Raw genomic sequence first — 21,068 nt, 5'->3', positions numbered from 1 at the left:
AGGTGCAGGAGAATGGTGTTCTTCAGGGAAGCGTTTTAAGTGTCACCCTCTTTGCCGTCGCCATTAACAGTATCACGTCCACTATCCGGAGTCCTGCCCAGTGCTCCTTGTTTGTGGACGATTTTGCTGTTTTCTGTTCTTCCTCCAGTCTTGTCACTGCTAGTCGGCAGCTGCAGCTTACGATAAAGCGATTAGAGGCATGGACTGCGAAGACGGGTTTTACCTTTTCTGCAGACAAATGTGTGTGTGTTCATTTTAATCGTTCTCGACGTGCTTTTACCTCCCCTGAATTGCGTCTGAGGGACACCATTCTTCCATTTAGAGACACTGTGAGGTTCCTGGGCCTCACTTTTGATTCCAAGTTGTCGTGGTTGCCGCACCTTAAAGACCTCAAGGTGCGGGCCCTGAAGGCACTGAATATTTTGAAGTGTCTGAGCCATCGGTCCTGGGGAGCAGATCGGGCGCGTCTGCTGCAGTTTTATAGGGCTTTCGTCCAGTCGCGTCTTGACTATGGATGCACTGTGTATGGGTCAGCGAGGCCTTCGTATCTGAAGATTCTTGACGCAGTACACCATGAGGGTATCAGGCTGGCTACTGGTGCCTTCCGTACCAGTCCCATCCCCAGCCTGTGTGCTGAGGCAGGGGAACCGCCGCTCGCCATCCGGCGGAAACTCCTCATGGTGCGACGGGTGTGTCAATTCCGTGCCTGTCCTACCTCCCCTGCATACCCTACTGTTGCCCGACCGCCTATGGAACGTCTCTTTTCCAGTCGTCCAAGGGCAACGAGACCATTTGGGATTCGTGCCAAGCATTTGCTTGAGTCCCTTGGTGTGGAGCGTGTGGCACCCCAACTCCAGGGTTTTACCCGCCTGCCTCCCTGGGTGCTCCAGAGGCCCAGCGTCCTTTTAGACTTGTCAGAGTACCGGAGGAGCTGCACTCCTGCGTTTGTTTTTACCTCCTTATTTTACGATATTTTAAACCAGCATGCCGACCATGTACCAGTATTTACGGATGGCTCTAAACAGGGGGACTCTGTTGGTTGTGCTGTTGTTTTCCCTGATCGAGTCGTCAAGTTACGGCTTCCTGCAGCGCTTACCATCTTTGATGCCGAACTGTTTGCGATCTTGCAGGCATTGGAGCAGATGAGATGTGTTCCCAGTCTTAAGTTTCTCATCTGTTCTGACTCCCTGAGCGCCCTTCAGACCATGCAACACTTGTACCCAGCGGATACGGTCGTCCAGAACATCCATGATGCCCTACTCCACCTGCAACGGCAGGGGAAGGAGGTTTCTTTCTGCCGGGTGCCGGGGCACGTGGGTATTAGGGGAAACGAACTGGCGGATGTGGCTGCCAAAGATGCATGTTCCCTCCCTCACGTTGTTGAATGTGCCGTCCCCATCCATGCTGTTACCTCCCTTTTGCGTTTTCGTGTTATGCGTCAATGGGAAGAGGAGTGGCTGGCAGTCGGTGAAAATAAGCTGCGTTTGGTCAAGGCCACCACACGGCCATGGCGTACGTCCTACCAGTCATGCAGGCGGGATGAGGTTCTCCTCACTCGCCTCCGCATCGGGCACAGTCCCTTAACGCATGGTTTTTTACTCCGGCGGGAGGATCCCCCAATCTGCAGTGCTTGTGGCGTCCAGATAACTGTCCGTCACATTTTACTTGACTGTCCTTTATTCTCTGACCAGAGGGCGGTGGTTTCCTTGCCACCAGATTTGCCCTCTATTTTGCAAGACGACGCAACGACTGTGGTTAAGGTCTTACGGTTTTGTGTCCTGTCCAATGTGTTGCCTCGGATTTTAGGGAGAGGATTTTAATGTGCTGCTGGGTGACTGGCTCACCCAGGCTTTAGGTAAGAGGTCCGCCAGTCACGATTACCTACTTGTTTCACTTCGAATGCTGTTCTCTTTTCCTTGTGTTTCCTTTCCTTTTTTAGTGCGTTTCTTCTCCTCTTGTTTTGCCTCTGTATGTGAGGATTGTAACTGCGTCAGGTCTGTGTCTTTTAGCCGTTCTCCTTGTTCGCTGTCCGTCTTCGTCCCTTCACTGCATGTGTTCCTGTTTCTATGCGTTTGGGCGCTGATGACCACGCTGTTTAGCGCCCGAAAACCTCAAACCACACACACACATGAACAGGTGCTCGGTCGTGTTGAAAGATGCAATCGCCATCCTTGAATTGCTCTTCAAGAGTGGGAAGCAAGAAGTTGCTTACAACACCAATGTAGGCCTGTGCTGTGATAGTGCCACGCAAACCAACAAGGGGGCTAGCCCCCACCATGAAAAACACGACCACACCATAACACCACCGCCTCCGAATTTTACTGTTGGCACTACACACGCTGGCAGATGACGTTCACCGGACATTCTCCATACCCACAACCCGCCATCGGATCGCCACATTGTGTACCGTGATTTGTCACTCCACAAAACGTCTTTCCACTGTTCAATCGTCCAATGTTTACGCTCCTTACACCAAGCGAGGCGTCGTTTGGCATTTACTGGCGTGATGTGTGGCTTATGAGCAGCCGCTCGACCATGAAGTCCAAGTTTTCTGACCTCCCACCTAACTGTCATAGTACTTGCAGTGGATCCTGATGCAGTTTGGAATTCCTGTGTGTTGGTCTGGATAGATGTCTGCCTATTACACATTACGACCCTCTTCTACTGTCGGCGGTCTCTGTCAGTCGGAAGACGAGGTCGACCTGTACGCTGTTGTGCTGTACGTGTCCCTTCACGTTTCCACTTCACTATCACATCGGAAACAATGGACCTAGGGATATTTAGGGATGTGGAAATCTCGCGTACAGGCGTATGACACAACTGACACCCAATTACCTGACCACGTTCTGTGAGCTCCGCGGAGCGCCCCATTCTGCTCTCTCATGATGTCTAATGACTTCTGAGGTCGCTGATACGGAGTACTTGGCAGTAGGTGGCAGCAAAATGCACGTAATATGGAAAACGTTTGTTTTTGGGGGTGCCCGGATACTTTTGATCACATAGTGTACATGGGACTGGCGAAGTGGGTGAAACGAATGCATTATGTGAAATAGCCAGCACGGTGAACTGTACTCATAGTTCCAGAAAACAATGAAGTATCATCAAGGACGAAGGTGTCAATATGAAGCTGAGGGCAGAGATAATACGTCATTGATTTCTTCAAATAATCAGCAATATATTTGCAATACGACTTCTGTGGAACAACGACGTCCGAATTTCCCATATCTGGGAGAAGCGGTAAATGACAAAGATAGAAATCGACTTCAGCTGATTCAGAAAAGGCGAAAAGCGGCCATCGGCAGTTAACAAAGAATGGAAGAGTATCACAGAAACTGTGTCTTCGTTGATCCATTACGGATCGTGGGACGACGGCTGGCATGAACTTCTTGATGCAATAATTTACCAACAGCCGTATGATTTGTGGAAGTTTATTTTATTTTATGAACTTCTATGTGCTACCACTTTCGTCTGTTGGTAAATTATTGCATCAAGAAACTCTGTCTGGCTCTTCACGCTATAATTAAAACAGCTACACAATCGGCTACTACAGGGAACCTTACAACAAAACAATCACAAACAAATTCCACGCTATAATTTAACTGAGCGACTGAGTCCACACTCAGACTGACAATTCTGATGACGATTTTGGCATGTTACAGCATCTAGACCAGTGCGGTTAGCCCAGTGCTGTTGCTCAGTGATAACGGTCAGTTCCGTATTATTACTAGTCCCTGCACTCGAGCGTGAACTGTCTCAGTATAAATCCGTCAACAGCCTTACAACCCGTCCAGACTGCAGGGGGTTTTTCCCATGGCTGACCATAACACTATTTTTTCCTCTGTTCTATACCAATACACTTGGTAAATGTCGATGCGCTATGTTCCAAAAGGTGCGATATTAATGAATTATCGCACTTCAGTAACCCAGTGTTTCAGCTAATGACTGATCGCACTGTAGTGACCTGCTGTTTTAGCTGTTGTGCTGTTTTAGCTGCGCCTTAAAAAGAATTAAGGTTGGGCATAAATGGCTGAAGGGTGGTCTTTCAGTAAAGTCTTCAAAATGAGAAATGTCACTGAAATAGTTGCTTCCAATACGTGAATTAATTAGAGGAAGTTCTGGGGTGAAAAGGCTTCTACAGACCTTGGTTATCACATTTTATTAAAGTAAGCAATTCTGCACAGACATATAAATCTTGTTCCTACATACTAACTATAATATACGAGGGTTGGAACTTAAATAGTGGCAATTATTGTATTTATTCACAACTGATACAAAAGAGTTACATGTTTGCACCTGTTACTGTTCTAAAAAGTAGTGACCAGCGTTGTGTAGAACCCGTTGCCAGCGATGTGGAAGGTGTAGTATACCGTTAGCAGAGCCTGTTCTGTTGATGGTGCGAATGGAGTGGTCTACCGCCTATCGAATCTCTGGAACAGTTCTGTAGCGAATGCCACAAAGTGGTTCCTTCATATTCGGAATCAAATCAAAGTCACAAGGACTTACGTCCGGGGAGTATGGTGGATGGTATAGTACTTTCCAGTCCCATCGACCGAACAGAACAGCCACTGCTTGCGCCGTATGCGCCCACGGAAAGTGTCACCGCTTCTTTCACAAAGCTGGTCGCAGGTGATGTTCCAAAAACGAACAGTAATACTGTGCATTGACGGTCTGCCGTGGAGGAACGTAATGCCTTAGGATAACATCATCACAGTCGTACACGAGAATCATCGCAACTTTCACCATACAGGGGCACTGACTCGCTTTCGCGGTGACGCATAATGACGCCATTCGTTGGATTGGCGTTTCAGTTTTGGCTCGTACGATGTGGCCCATGTCTCATCCAGTGTTACGATACGGCGTAAGAACGCCTCTCGCGCTCATAGCGCTCCAAGTGCGTCTGAGCAGCGTCGTAACGCATCCATTTGTGCGTTTCCGTCAAGTCATGTGCTATCCATCACGATGCAATTCTTCGGTTGCCCAGGATGCGAAGCACAGTCGTATGCACTAATCCGGTTTCGTGAGCGAGCTCACGAATCGTATGGCGTCGATTTACTGTCCACTAACGTGGCAACAGCACGCACTTCTTCTTCAGGGACACTAGGACGACCTGCCCGATGCATGTTTGCCGACCTTCGTTGAAGGCTTTTAGCCAACGTGCCACTGTTGTGTACGGCAATGCCGATTCCCCGTACGCCTCTTGAAGACCTTGATGACACTCTCGTGCTGTACGACCTCTGGCACATTCAATCTTGATCCAACTCAGTTGTTCCTTTTTCGAAAACATAGTGACACCGTTACGTTAGTTAGACCGCTCGCTCACAAGTGACTGTGTTTCCCTCGATTGTGCGCACGCCGGTGACATGGGACGGGCGAGTCCATTTGCTCGGAGGTAAGGTCGGTATGTCAACAATGTGTGCTACAAGCGACAATAGTAGACTCCATTGCATAGCGTCACCATAGCAGTGTTGCCACTATTTAAGTTCCAACCTACGTATATCTACTAAATCTTGAGAACGGGTGTAATATCTTTTCCCTAGATTATATCCTCGACTACTCAGAGCAGTGAAACTTTATTGCTGAAGTGTGAGTAGAGGTTTACTGCGGGTTCTGGGCAGAGTAAACATCGGGCGATGGACCACTTTCGCTGATGTCAGCATCAGTTTAACGGGCAGTTGTGCCTGTTATATTTCGCTGACATCAGCGTCAGCATTTCCGGAATCGCCGCCATCAGCATCCAGTGCTCAGGCAATTGTGCTTGTGTCAGCAGCATCAGCATTCCTGGAATTCGCCGCCTGCCACGATCTCAGCGGTGTTACCCCATTGCCACCCATGTGCCAAGGCCCCCCCTGCATTCCCCACTCCCCGCGCCGCGTGTCGCGGAAGTTATTAGTTTGTGGTGTTGTTTAACTCACACTTGTGAAGACTTTATTTATTGTAAACATAAACGTAGACTGGCAATGTCAAAGAAAGCGTTTCTGAAGAAGAGAAGTTTGTTAACATCGGGTATAGATTTAAGTGTCAGAAAGTCGTTTCTGAAAGTATATGTATGGAGTGTAGCCATGTATGGAAGTGAAACATGGACAATAAATATTTTTGACAAGAAGAGAATAGAAGCTTTCGAAATGTGGTGCTACAGAAGAATGCTGAAGATAAGATGGGTAGGTCACATAACTAATGAGGAGGTATTGAATAGAATTGGGGAGAAGAGGAGTTTGTAGCACAACTTGACTAGAAGAAGGGACCGGTTGGTAGGACATGTTCTGAGGCATCAAGGGATCACCAATTTAGCATTGGAGGGCAGTGTGGAGGGTAAAAATCGGAGAGGGAGACCAAGAGACGAATACACTAAGCAGATTCAAAAGGATGTAGGTTGCAGTAAGTACTGGGAGATGAAGAAGCTTGCACAGGATAGAGTAGCATGGAGAGCTGCATCAAACCAGTCTCAGGACTGAAGACCACAACAACAACAACAACAACAACAACAAATGTGTTCGGAAGTATGTGAACGCTCTGATGGCTTCATACAACTGTTACACATGTCAGACTTGCTTCTTCAGACATGTGTAGCGTCGGTATGTCACACACAAAACGCCTGTGTAACACCACGTCAGTGCCCATAAATAATGATATGCTCACCATTTGATACTTGTTCTTCATGTTGACAATAGCATGCCCGAAAGTATCCGAATAATCTGCACTTTTGTTCTCCAAATTATTAACGTAAGACAGTTTGACATTAGAGTGTATGTATGACATATTGTGCGCTGTGCTCCAAAGTATTTAGACGATATGTGCACCAAAGTAACGCCAAAGTGTAATTAGTATAACTCGATTGCATGAGCATCATCATGCTCTTGGGCAGTCGTTGGGGGACTCCACTGCTTTTGGACCGTTTCCAGTAACAAAGTAATTTTATTATTATTCGAATTATATGAGTGTCATCCCACTGCTCTCGACGTCACATTGACATCATGGTGTTTTACGCCCCACTGACCTCCAACTATTAACGTAAGTCACTTTGTCATCATCAGAGAGTATGCATGATGTATTCTGTGCAGTGCTCAAGAAGTATCCAAACTTAAAAAAAAGAAAAAAGAATACAGCACCTCTCTCTCGACTCCTCCAGTCATAGCTCCACTGATTTTGACTGCTTCGATTTCGAATGTAGGCTTTTACTCTGTAGTAAGAGGATTAGGTTGCGGGTGTTTGTTAGCAAATTTGTTTTAATAATAGTCCAATAATGCACCAAGGTGTGTACGCTCTAGAGAGAAGACCATTAGCGGCAGCCTTAAAGAATGATTGTAAATATTAACGTAAGGCGCATTGACATTAGAGTGTGTTGGCGTATTCTGTAAATGGTGGGAAATATCAGTGGAAGGTACGAGGGCAAGCTGAAAAGTAATGCCTTCGAACGTTATTAACATTCTGTATGATACATGAATGAGAAAGTGCAGTCGGTACACTTCACTCCTCAAGCCTGTGTACGTTACAGGCAGCAACACATAGTTGCCATTCGCCCATATATTACATAACAGAAGGAATAGCCAAGACGAACAAAAAAGAAACACTGTCATAGCCTCTATGTGATCAGGATATTAATATGAGATCAGTCAACAGAAAGCACCTCACATTAACATGAAACACTGAGTGAACCGGAAAGCTACTCTTTGAAGAATAAAAATAAAATAAAATAAAAAGAAAGACAGTTCCACACCTTTGAATTCACTTAGGTCCAGCATAATGCGACGTATTAACAACAAAATACAACTGTGCAACACATCCTAAACACGATTAGTGGTACATTAAACTTCTAGGGAGTTTGCAGCTAAGACATTATGAGTAGTATTGACAGTCTATGGAACTTCCAAGTTCGACACAGAGAGACTGAGTAGTAGGAGAGCTGTAACTGCCAGCTGCAATGGTCACCAAGCACAAACATGTCATGTCTGTTCACGCCTTCCAGGTATGCCATACAGACTGTCGATTGAAGTAAAAACACACCCACCGCCCAGTGTAATCAGTTTTTATCATGGGTTTGTAACACCCCTAAGAAGTAGGAGAGAGAATTGTTGCAACACGTTTGAATCCAATAATAATAAAAATAACTTTATATAAGATACAGAACTGCCATTATACATCACACCTTCTCTCGGCTTTGGATGTGACACACACACATTGTAGTGACCTCTCCATGCGGCTGAATGGTGCTGCACTCAGCGCTTGGTCTTCCTGCTTTAGGTCGTTACACACACACACACACACACACACACACACACACACACACACACACACACACACACATGGACGTCGGCAGTCAGTCAGCCAGCTCCAGCAAAATGCAGTCACAACGTAATGAGATAGGCTAAGGCATTTTTAAAATTTTTTTCTGCAGTACGAATCTTTGTGGGGAAAGTAGACAGATATGAGCTGCTTTTTCTCGAAAATTAATCACGCACGTACAGTTTGTGGAAGAGACACGGCTGCAACATTTTTCACGGTAGTGCAGAATCCAGCTGGCAACAGCCATCAAGCACAAACATGTCATGGCCGCTCACACCTGCCATGTACACCAGAGAGACAGTCTATTAAATTAGGAACACACCACTCTTTGCAGTGTCAGTCGAACACAATACTAACTGCCAAAGCCAACACTTATCACATAACGTTAATATGTGGTTTAATTGTAGCATTGCAAAATGGTGTTTTTGCTAAGCATAGTTGTGAGTGCATAATTGCTAATAATAATAATAATAATAATACACATAGTCTTGATTATTTGGCAGCATCAAAGGTGACAAATCGAATTTCACTCCCTCTACCCGTTAATAAATGCTCCACTAAAAAATATTTCAAATACTTCACGTGGTGATTTCTAAATCACAGATAGGGGACCATCTATTTCAGTATCACTGTTTGATAGTTTACGTAACAATTATCAGTCTTAATTGCCTGGAAAGTGCTGGTTTCAGTCCCACATCAATCTATTTTGGTACTTGTATAACTGAAAGTCTCAACTATGTTATCTCGTTGCCTAGTAAAGCAAAACGTAATCTATTTGTAGCATTTTTTATGTCTGTGGCCTTCAATTACAGATTGGTAAGCATATGTGTCCAACACTTGGTTTAATAATAATAAAAGAAGGTTGTATACGTGGCAGAGACCTGGAGACGCCGGAAGGTTTCAGTTTGATTAAATAATGGGAAGACAGAGATTTAGGACCCACGTTTTAAATTCTAAGACATTTCCAGGGGCAGATGTGGACTCTAAACACAATTTATTGGTTATGAACTGTAGATTAAAACTGAAGAAACTCCAAGAAGGTGGGAATTTAAGGATATGGAACCTGGATAAACTGCTAGAACCAGAGTTTGTAGAGAGTTTCAGAGCGAGCATTAGGGAACGATTGACAAGAACAAGGGAAAGGAATGCAGTAGAAGAAGAATGGGCAACTTTGAGAGATGAAAAAGTGAAGGAAGCGGAGGATAAAGAAGATAAAAACAGGAGGGCTATTAGAAATCCTTGGGTGACAGGAGATACAGAATTTAATTGATGAAAGGAGAAAATATAAAAATGCAGTAAATGAAGCAAAGCAACACAAACGTCTCAAAAATGAGATTGACAGGGAGTGCAAAATGGATTAGCAGGAATGGCTAGAGGACAAATGTAAGAATGTAGAAGCATGTGTCACTAGGGGTAAGATAGAAGCGCTTACAGGAAAATTAAAGAGAACTATGAAGAAAAGAGAACCATCTGTATGAATATCAAGAGCTCAGATGGAAAACCAGTCCTAAACAAAGAAGGAAAAGCAGAAAGGGGGAAGGAGTACGCAGAGGGTCTAGACAAGGGCGATGTACTTGAGGGCAATATTATGGAAATGGAATAGGACGTAGATGAAAATTAGATGGAAGTTATGACATTGCGTGAAGAATTTGACCGAGCACTGAAAAACCTAAGTCGAAATGAGGCTTCAGGACGTAGGCAACATTCCGTTAGAACTAACTTTGGAGAGCCAGCCATGACAAAAGTCTTCCATCTGACGAGCAAGATGTACGACACAGGCGAAATACCCTCAGACTTCAAGGAGAATATAATAATTTCAATTCCAAAAAAAGCAGGTGCTGATATGTGTGAAAATTTCCGAACTATCAGTTTAATAAGTCACGGCTGCAAAATACTAACAAGAATTCTTTACAGACGATGGAAAAACTGGTAGAATCCGATCTCGGGGAAGATCAGCTTGTATTTCTGAGAAATGTAGGAGCACGCGAGGCAGTACTGACCCTACGACTTATCTTAGAAGATAGGTTAAGGAAAGGGAAACCTACGTTTATAGCATTTGTAGACTTAAAGAAAACTTTTGACATTATTGGCTGGAATACCCTCTTTCAAATTCTGAAGGTGGCAGGGATAAAATACAGGGAGCAAAAGGCAATTTACAATTTCCACAGAAGCCAGACGGCAGTTACGAGTGGAGGAGCACGAAAGGGAAGCAGTGGTTGAGAAGGGAGTGAGACAGCGTTGTAGCATATCCGTGATGTTATTCAATTTGCATATTGAACAGGCAGCAAAGGAAAGTAAACAAAAATTTGGAATAGGAATTAAAATCCAGGGAAAAGAAATATAAACGTTGTGGTTTGCCGATGACATTATAATTCTGTCAGAGATGTCGCAGGATTTGGGAGAGCAGCTGAAAGGAATGGACAGCGTCTTGAATGGAGGAGATAAGATGAACATGAAAAAAAGCAAAACGAGGATAATGGAATGCAGTCGAATTAAATCAGGTGATGCTGAGGGAATTAGATTAGGAAATGAGACACTTAAAGTAGTAGATGAGTTTTGCTATTTGCGCAGGAAAACAACTGATGATGGTCGAAGAAGAGAGGATATAAAATGTAGACTGGCGATGCAAGGTAAGAGTTTCAGGAAGTCTTTTGTAAAACTATTTGTGTGGAGTGCTGCCATGTATGGAAGTGAAACATGGATGATAAACATTTTAGACAAGAAGAGAATAGAGGCTTTCGAAATGTGGTGCTACAGACGAATGCTGAAGATTAGATGGGTAGATCACGTAACTAACGAGGAGGTATTGAACAGTAATGAGGAGCAGAGGAATTTGTGGCACACCTTGACTAGAACAACGGATCGGTTGTAGGAAACTTACGGAGGCATCAAGGGATCACGAATTTATTATTGGAGGAAAGCGTGGAGTGAAAAATCGTAGAGGGAGACCAAGTGATGAATATATTAAGCAGATTCAGAAGGATGTAGATTGGAGTAGTTACTCGGAGATGAGGAGGGTTGCACAGGATAGAGTAGTATGGGAAGCTGCATCGAACCAGTCTTTGGGCTGAAGACCGCAACAACAATATGTGTCTAACATCTGTTTGTATGCGCACTGCTGTTCTATGACACTAAACATTTATACAGGGAGGCAATTTAGTTGTATGCTTGCCCTCTGGTAATTGGTTCTTCCTGTGAGTAATCTGACATGGAGTCTTCCCCCAAATACCGCCCCTGAAGACTGACCACAAAGTCTGTTATCGTAGGTTCATATGACTGCTGCATGGCGACTAAGAACCATAGAGAGCTTGTCAGACCTGTTAATATACATTTATTACATAGTCTTGTGAGACAACATTGTATGAGAATCCCACGTTTGGTGGGATTCAAGTGGAACCAATAAGACGCTGATAGAAGTTTGTTTTTGTACGTGCACAGCTGCTCTATATCACTAAATATCTACTTAGGAAGCAGAGTTAGGAGTAAAATGTACACTGATCAGCTAGAACATAATGACTACCAACCTAATAGCCCATATGTCCACCTTCGGCACAAATATCAGCGGCGACACGCCGTGGTATGGAAGCAAAGAGGCCTTGGTAGGTTGCTGGAGGGAGTTAGCACCGCATCTGCACACACAAGTCACCTCATTTCCGTAAATTCCGCGGAGGAGGGTGATGAGCCCCGACGCTACGTTGAATCACATCCCGTATGTGTTTGGCTGGGTTCACATCTGGCGAGTTGGGGACCAGTACATCAATTGGAACTCGACACTGTGTTTCTCGAACCATCCCGTCACACTCCTGGCCTTGTGACACGGCGTATTATCTTGTTGAAACATGCCACTGTCGTCGGGAAACATGATCGTCATGAAGGGATGTACATGGTCTGCAACCAGTGTATGGTACTCCTTGGCCGTCATGGTACCTTGCATGAGCACCACTCCACCAATGGATGCCCATGTGAATGTTCCCCAGAGTGGATTTATGGCGATAGTAGGACAGTGGTGATAATGTTCTGGCTGATCAATGTCTGTCCCAAGAGTCGTCAGGCGCATTTTCTCTGGTGTTTCGACAGATATTTGAAGTTCCGTTTTTGCAGTGAGTAGCTGGAGTGAGCCTAGACAAATGCTGCTCACTCCATCTTTCATGCAATGCCCTTGTCGACGGAAAGTGTCAGTCTATTTCCCATTACGGGCAAAATGATTTTTGAAGTGATATTTTACGTACCCTTTCAACAGAGTGTCCGCACATTAGTCTAGCACGAATTTCGCTTTTATATGTATTAGCACGAACAATAAAACTGGAAGAATAGCCAGTACTCCAACAGCGAATGAGCAGCACTGCTGTATGGCAGTAGCGGTCAGAGCAGGCCAGGGTGGCGTATGTAGTAATATGCTGATGCTGATGACAGCAAAATATAACAAGCACAAGTGCCTGACTAGTGGACGATCAGGTCACTGGTTTCTGGAACACTTATACAGAGAAGAGCGAAAGTGGTAGTTTGGCCAGAATCGACGGCGATCCTCCACTAGTGTATACCACAGAGATACACAGTAGAACTGTTTCTGTTCTATCTGCATTGAACTCTAACAGGGATATTGTTCTAGGAACAGGGGTTGATTGCCAACTCGTTCTGAATAAGACACAGATATTCTGAATGACTGAAAGTTAAAATCACTAACTTCAGTCTTCTGGAGAAGGCTAACTACTACTGAAAGGTATTCAAGTTTCAATCACGGTACTGGAGACTTTGTATTTATTCTCTGTCTGTAGATTTAGATCCCATTACTTCTTACGAATTCAGTATCAGCTCATTGCGGTCGTCTTCTTTCGGTGGCGACGATGGTACAGAGAGGGTTCCCTTAAGCCACTCAAAACTGTCTCCCTCGCTTGCGTGAGAATCTTTTCTTTTATAGAAGTTTTCAATGGTTCTGAGCAGTATTCTTGAGTTCTGCGTGATACTCCTATCTGGGAATAGTCTAATGTTTGTGGTGGCAGTACCTTCAACTAATTACGCCAGTATCTATTGTGTTACTGAGTGACAAACCTCGTGTCACTAGCTCAGAGAAATTTCCTACCTGGAGAGCAGTGAATTCTGGCTTTACTTAGGACGCTCTTGTCTGGTGTCTAAGTTCACATGGCGCCCCTAGTGCTTCCTCTTTTTCTTGTCAACTCCAGTTTCATGTAGCTCTTCTGGCCAATAAAGCTAGGATGAGTACCGGTAAACTGATCGAAAAATAATCTTTTGGCTCTTAACGGTCATTACAGGTATCAGACGTACACTGATTAGCTATAACATTATGACCACAGATCTACTATCGATATAAGCACGTCCAGGCGACAGCAGCGTCACCTGACGGGGAATGACTGCTAGTCTGACACATACACGGTGCACATAGTATCAGTGAGTGAGCTGTCTATATACAGAATGGGAAAGGTGGGCGACCTGTATTTGACCAAGGGCAGATTGCAATGGCCCGGAGGCTCGGCACGAGCATTTCGGAAACTACACCACTGTCGGGTGTTCGAGGAGTGCTGTGGTGAGTCTCTTCAACACAAGGTGAAACCATGTCCAAACGTCGTGGGGTTGGGCAGCCATACCTCATGACAGATGTCAGACGTTGTACGCTGGGCAGACTGGTAAAACACGACAGGCGCCGAACTGTGGCGGAACTAACATCAGACTTTAACGCTGGGCAGAGTACAAATGTCTCGTGTCTGAACACAGTGCACCGATCACTCGTAAAGATGGGCCTCCACAGCGGACGACTCGTGCTTACGAAAATGTTAATACCACGACATCACCAACTATGATTGAAGTGGGCATGTGACCATTGATAGTGGACGTTGGCACAATGGCAGAACATTGCTTGGTTTGATGGATCTCAATATCTTCTTCATCATTGAACTGTGAATTTACTTTCAAAACTTTTTCTTAAGAATTTACTTTATTTACTAGCGATTCATCAAGAACATTAAAACATTTAATCACACTACGTGAGCGTGGAAGTAGTTGCCAGGGAGTAACTAATGAAATCAAAATGAAATTGCTTTTCCCAAAAGCCTTTTTTTTTTTAAGAAACAGATTGAAAATAATAAGCAGAAAGCACCCTCTAAATATCAAGTTACAATTTATTCAGAGGCAGAAAGAAACAAATTTTTGAGTGTATGAGCTTTCGCTCCCTTTTGACACGGCCGTAGTCACGACCGCTCACAACAACCTCTGAAAGACTACACTGGTGCAAATCTGCAACACACCAGATTACCTTAAGTAAAAGTTTTAACAATTCATACAAGCACACAAACTATGCACCCCGTAGGAGTGATGGAAATGGTACAAAACACTAAAATTAAATGAGTAACTTGCCACCGACGGTGCAACTTGATTTTAACTTCTAAGAAAAGCCTTACGGTGGAAGGGTGGCAACTTTATATACTAAAATGACCATTTAAATAAAAGCCCATGAAATGCAATCTTACATAAAATTATACAAGGTTGGCCAACAAGATCTACGGTACACATATTCCTCCTCTCAAGATGATAGGCAAGATAAAAACATATTTCAGGAATTAGGCCGTTACACTTCAAGCAATAAATTCGTTAACACACCGAATCCGACAAACATCACAGAGGCAGCTCCGAACGACAGACAGACACTAACTGCCTAACAAATGCGGACGAGAGACAGACGAGCAAGCTGGGGACGAGAGACTGACCAAGAAAACAAGTAGAATTTAACGAGAGTAAATCACAGAACATATCACCAATCACTTAACTTCTAGGGGACTGATGACCATAGATGTTAAGTCCCATAGCACTCAGAGCCATTTGAACCATTTGAACTTAAGTTCTAATGAAATGCGATTTCTGGAAAAGACCTGGCGCAGCACCCCCGAATCGCTCTCCCGAACCGTCGGCTGCCAGCCGCTACACCGGACGCAGGAAGGCGCGCCGATCTCCCGTCTTTCCTGGTGCCCACGAACCGACCGACTGCCCGCTGCTCCGTCCGCGACTGCTGCTCCGTCGCGAATGCACTGCTGGTGCGTCTCCCACTCACTTCCAGACACACGATGGCGGAAATACTGGCTCGGACCCAACCATGCAGAAGAAACATGCCCACTGGCAAAACGACATCCATGCACCAGGAAAGGACCGAGCCAAGCTCCACAAGATGGTAAGTGAAGGGGCCCAGAAGCGCTCGGAGGACTAGTTACACCACGAAGTCGCAGGTCGCACCGGCCAGACTGACGTCGTGGGTTGACTCCTGTTGCTCTCGTGTCGACCGCGAAGCCACTATCCCTCGCTATACTGCGTGGCCCACTGGACTCACGTGGCGACCTCACATGCGCCGACGCTCAAGACGGACAAGGCATCTTGTGTCGCAGTGCGCGACCGACCAACCGATCGATCCAACCGGCCTTGAAGGTTGATCCGAACGACAGACATACTGAAACTCCAGACGACAGACAGACACTAACTGCCGCACAAATGCGGACGAGAGACAGACCAGCAACTGGTGACGAGTGACTGACCCAGACTCACTCCGACTAACCAACAGGCGAGCTCATAGCGCACGTGAACAGGCAACCTTTCCCCTTTCCCACCAGAGGCGCCACCGCCAGAAACGGAGGGCGACTGCTTCACACAATGCGCTGTGGCGCGCTCTTCAAAACAGCAATTTTTACCATGGCTCAATATGCCGATGGGATGGCGCGAATTCGTCGTCATCCACGGTAACAGCTCCTCGGCACCTGTACTGCGGGATGGAGACAAGCTGGCGGCGGCTCCATTATTCTCTAGGAAACATTCACGAGGGCATCCATGGATCCAATGGAGCTCTTGCAAGGCAAGGAATATCCTACACTGGTTGCAGACCACGTACACCCCTTCATGGAAATCATGCTTCCTGATGACAGTGGCACTTTTCAGCAAGATAATGGGCTATGTCACAAGGTCAGGAGTATGCTAGAGCAGTCCGAGGAAGACAGTGATGTGCTCACCCCCCAATCGGCCAGATGTGAACACATCTGTGACGTGATTGAAATTGGCGTCAGGGCTCATCGCCTCCTCCCCGGAATTTATAGGAATTTGGCGACTTGTGTGTGCAGATGTTGTGCCATCTCCCTCCACCGACCTACCGAGGCCTCATTGCTTCTATTCCACGACACGTCACCTCTGTTATCAGTGCCAAAGGTGGACCTACGAGCTATTTGGCAGACGGTCATAATGTTCTGGGTGATCAATGTATATGGACAACAGAGAGGTTACAGTAGAGGGGTAAAGAAGTAAGGGATAAGAATATTGGAGCAGGGAGGTGGCGAGAAGACTGGAGAAAATGATGGACGTGACTCTCCCAGCGGCCGTACAAGATGATGCTGGCGCCGGTACCTGCAGCAGGTCGGCCTGCATGTCCCTGGCGCACTGGTCGGTGTGCGCGGCGCGCTCGGCCAGCGCGGCGTCGGCGGCGTCGGCCTGCGAGCGCAGCGCGCGGCTGACGGCGGCCAGCGTCGCGTCCACGCGCCCCCGCAGCTCCTCGGAGCGGCGCACCTCGGCCGCCGCCACCGACACGTTCTCCCGCGTCATCGCCGCCCACGACGCCTCGTCCGTCTGCCTGCCGGCAAAGCAGGCGCCGTCTCACTCACTCGACCGGCGGTGTAGAATACCTGGACATCTGACACCAGCGAAAGTAAGCTCACCCGACAAAATACTGTCGCCAGCTGTGCAGAATGCCTTGTGCAGTAGCGGTTAGAGTCGCTTGCTGTCGGCCTGAGGATCGTCAGTTTAAACACCATCATGTATTATGTAGCATTTACCATTTGTGAGAGGTTCCAATAATTTCTTATGTTCATAATGTTTGTACATTACTGGCCATTAAAACTGCTACACCACGAGGATGACGTGCTACAGACGCGAAGTTTAAATGACAGGAAGAAGTTGCTGTGGTATGCAAATGATTAGCTTCTCAGAGCATTCACGCAAGGTTGGCGCCGGTGGCGACATCTACAACGTGCTGACATGAGGAAAGTTTCCAACCGATTTCTCATACACAAACAGCAGTTGACCGGCCTTGCCTGATGAAACGTTGTTGTGATGCTTCGTGTAAGGAGGAAAAATGCGTACCACCGCGTTACCGACTTTGGCAAAGGTCGGATTGTAGCCTATAGCGATTGCGGTTTATCGTATCGCGACATTACTGCTCGCTTTGATCGGATCCAATGACTGTTAGCAGAATATGGAAACGGTGGGTTCAGGAGGGTAATACGGAACGCCGTGCTGGATCCCAACGGCCTCGTATCACTAGCAGTCGAGATGACAGGCAGCTTATCCGCATGGCTGTAACGGATCTTGCAGCCACGTCTCGATCCCTGAGTCAACAGATGGGGACGTTTGCAAGACAACAACCATCTGCACGAACAGTTCGACGACGTTTGCAGCAGCATGGACTATCGGCTCGGAGACCATGGCTGCATTTACCCTTGACGCTGCATCACAGACAGAAGCGCCTGCGATGGTGTACTCGACGACGAACCTGGTTGCACGAATAGCAAAACGTCATTTTTTCGGGTGAATCCAGGTTCTGTTTGCAGCATCATGATGATTGCATCCGTGTTTGGCGACATTGCGGTGAACGCACGTTGGGAGCGTGTATTCGTCATCATCATACTGGCGAAACACCCGGGATGATGGTATGGAGTGCCATGTCGGTCACCTCTTGTTCGCATTGACGGCACTTTGAACAGTAGACGTTACATTTCAGATGTGTTACGACCCGTGGCTCTACCCTTCATTCGATCCCTGCGAAACCCTATATTTCAGTAGGATAATGCACGACCGCATGTTGCAGGACCTGTACGGGCCTTTCTGGATACAGAAAATGTTCGACAGCTGCCCTGGCCAGCACATTCTCCAGATCTCTCACCAACTGAAAACGTCTGGTCAATGGTGGCCGAGCAACTGGCTCGTCACAATACGCCAGTCACTACCCTTGATGAACTGTGGTATCGTGTTGAAGCTGCATAGGCAGCTGTACCTGTACACGCCATCCAATCTCTGTTTGACTCAATGCCCAGGCGTATCAAGGCCGTTATTACGGCCAGAGGTGGTTGTTCTGGGTACTGATATCTCAGGATCTATGCACTCAAACTGCGTGAAAATGTAATCAAATGGTTCAAATGGCTCTGAACACTATGGGACTTAACTGCTGTGGTCATCAGTCCCCTACAACTTAGAACTACTTAAACCTAACTAACCTAAGGACATCACACACATCCATGCCCGAGGCAGGATTCGAACCTGCGACCGTAGCGGTCGCGCGGTTCCAGACTGTAGCGCCTAGAACCGCTCGGCTACTCCGGCCGGCGAAAATGTACTCACATGTCATTTCTAGTATAATATATTTGTCCAATGAATAACCGTTTATCATCTGCATTTCTTCTTGGTGTAGCAATTTTAATGGCCAGTAGTGAATATTCTTGAACAAACTCGTTCCAAAACGCCGGGCATAAAACGCGATTTTTCCAGGGCTCGTACCTCGGTTTCTGTTAGTGATAGAAAGATAGGGTCAAGACCAAATAATGTAAAATCCAGGATGGAATGTAACAATCCCTGTTAACTTTCCAGAATTTCTTAACTGCAAACCTTGTCTCACCATCATTCCCCAAATTCCTCAACATGCAAACTAACCTTAAATCCACAGAAAGAACTGCAGTCCACCATCTAAAAACTGATCCCAGACTTATAATCCTACCAGCAGACAATGGCTCCACCACTTTTGTTTTGAACCACAAGGGTCACCTGGCAGAAGGACTCTGGCAGCTGTCAAATACATCCACCTACAAACCTTGCCCCAGAGACCTCAATCCAGAAATCCAGCTGCATCTCCAGTCTCTCTTCGAAACCTTAGGCCCATCCCAGAACCTCTCCCAGGAGTCCATCTCTCTGCTCACCCCTACCACTTGCAGCACTCCTACCTTCTCCATACTTCCTAAAACCCATAAACCAAATTACCCAGGATGCCCCATTGTGGCCGGTTACTATGCCCCCCACTGACAGAATCTCTGCTCTCGTAGACCAGCACCTTCAGCCTTTTACCCAGAACCTACGCTCCTATATAAAATATACAAACCATTTCATCCATCGACTCTCCATAGTTCCTTCCTCTTTACCACCACACACACATACCACCTCCCTTTATACTAATATCCCTAATGCCCATACCCTTACTACTATGGAACACTACCTTTCCCAAGGCCCAACAGATGTATGTATGCGAGATTTCCACACTCCTAAACATTCCTAGGTCCACTGTTTCTGATTAGATAGTGAAGTGGAAACGTGAAGGGGCACGTACGTCACAATAGCGTACAGGCCAACCTAGTCAGTTGACTAACAGAGACTGCAACAGTTGAAGAGGGTCATAATATTTAATAGGCAGACATCTATCCAGACCATCATACAGGAATTCCAAACTGCATCTGGATCCATTGCAAGTACTATAGCAGTTAGGTGGGAGGTGAGGAAACTTGGAATTCATGGTCGAGCGGCTGCTCATAAGCCACACATCACGCCAGTAAATGCCAAACGACGAATCGCTTGGTGTAAGGAGCGTAAACATTGGACGATTGAACAGTGGAAAAACGTTTTTTGGAGTGACGAATCACGATACACAATGTGGCGATCCGATGGCGGGTTGTGGGTATGGCGAATGCCCAGTCAATGTCATCTTCCAGTGTGTGTAGTGCCAACAGTAAAATTCGGAGGTGGTGGTGTTATGGTGTGGCCGTGTTTTTCATGGAGGGGGCTTGCACCATTTGTTGTTTTGGGTGGCACTATCACAGCACAGACCTACATTGACGTTTTAAGAACTTTCTTCCTTCCCACTGTTGAAGAGCAATTTGGGGATGGCAATTTCATCTTTCAACACTATCGAACACTTGTTCATAATGCACGGCCTGTGACGGAGTGGTTACACGACTATAACATCCCTGTAATGGACTGGCCTGCACCGAGTCCTGACCTGATTCCTATAGAATACCTTTGGGATGTTTTGGCACGCCGATTCCGTGCCAGGCCTCACCGACCGACATCAGAACCTCTCCTCAGTGCGGCACTCAGTGAATAATGGGCTGCCATTCCCCAAGAAACCTTTCAGCATCTAACTGAATGTATGCCAACGAGAGTGGAAGCTGTCATCGAGGCTAAGGTTGGACCAACACCACACTGAATTCCAGCATTACCGATGAAGGGCGGCACAAACTTGTAAGTCATTTTCAGCCTGGTGTCCAGATACTTTTGATCACATAGTGTACATTCTCCACCAGAGTTTCGACTATCTCTCGTTGTGCCCTGAAGTGAGAAATGTCCTGCCCACTATCCTTCCCACCCATCCCACAGCAGTATTTCGCCATCCACCGAACCTACACAATATACTCATCCACACCTACACAAAAAAATGGTTCAAATGGCTCTGAGCACTATGGGACTTAACATCTTAGGCCATCAGTCCCCTAGAACTTAGAACTACTTAAACCTAACTAACCTAAGGACATCACACACATCCATGCCCGAGGCACGATTCGAACCTGCGACTGTAGGAGTCCCGCGGTCCCGGAGTGCAGCGCTAGAACCGTACGACCACCGCGGCCAGCACACCTACACAACCCCTGTTCCCAACCCCTTAATTCATGGCTCATATCCCTGTAATTGACCTAGGGGCAAGAAATGTCCCATGCATCCTCCCACCACCACCAACTCCAGTCCGGTCACAAACATCACCTAACCCATCA

At 46.4% G+C, this 21,068-nt stretch overlaps 1 protein-coding gene across 1 annotated transcript in view; it reads right to left on the bottom strand.

Annotated features, from left to right (window-relative positions):
- The window catches only part of LOC126456141 (tektin-1), a 171,339-nt gene that overhangs the window by 54,107 nt on the left and 96,164 nt on the right, over positions 1-21,068 (bottom strand). The window contains exon 6 of the mRNA XM_050091893.1: positions 16,672-16,894. Within this exon, the coding sequence (XP_049947850.1) occupies positions 16,672-16,894 (223 nt within the window). The remainder of the gene's footprint in view (positions 1-16,671; positions 16,895-21,068) is intronic.

This window comes from Schistocerca serialis, chromosome 2 (genome assembly GCF_023864345.2).
Source record: "Schistocerca serialis cubense isolate TAMUIC-IGC-003099 chromosome 2, iqSchSeri2.2, whole genome shotgun sequence".
Classification (NCBI taxonomy): Eukaryota; Metazoa; Arthropoda; class Insecta; order Orthoptera; family Acrididae; genus Schistocerca; species Schistocerca serialis.
This window is presented reverse-complemented; position numbering and strand designations above follow the sequence as displayed.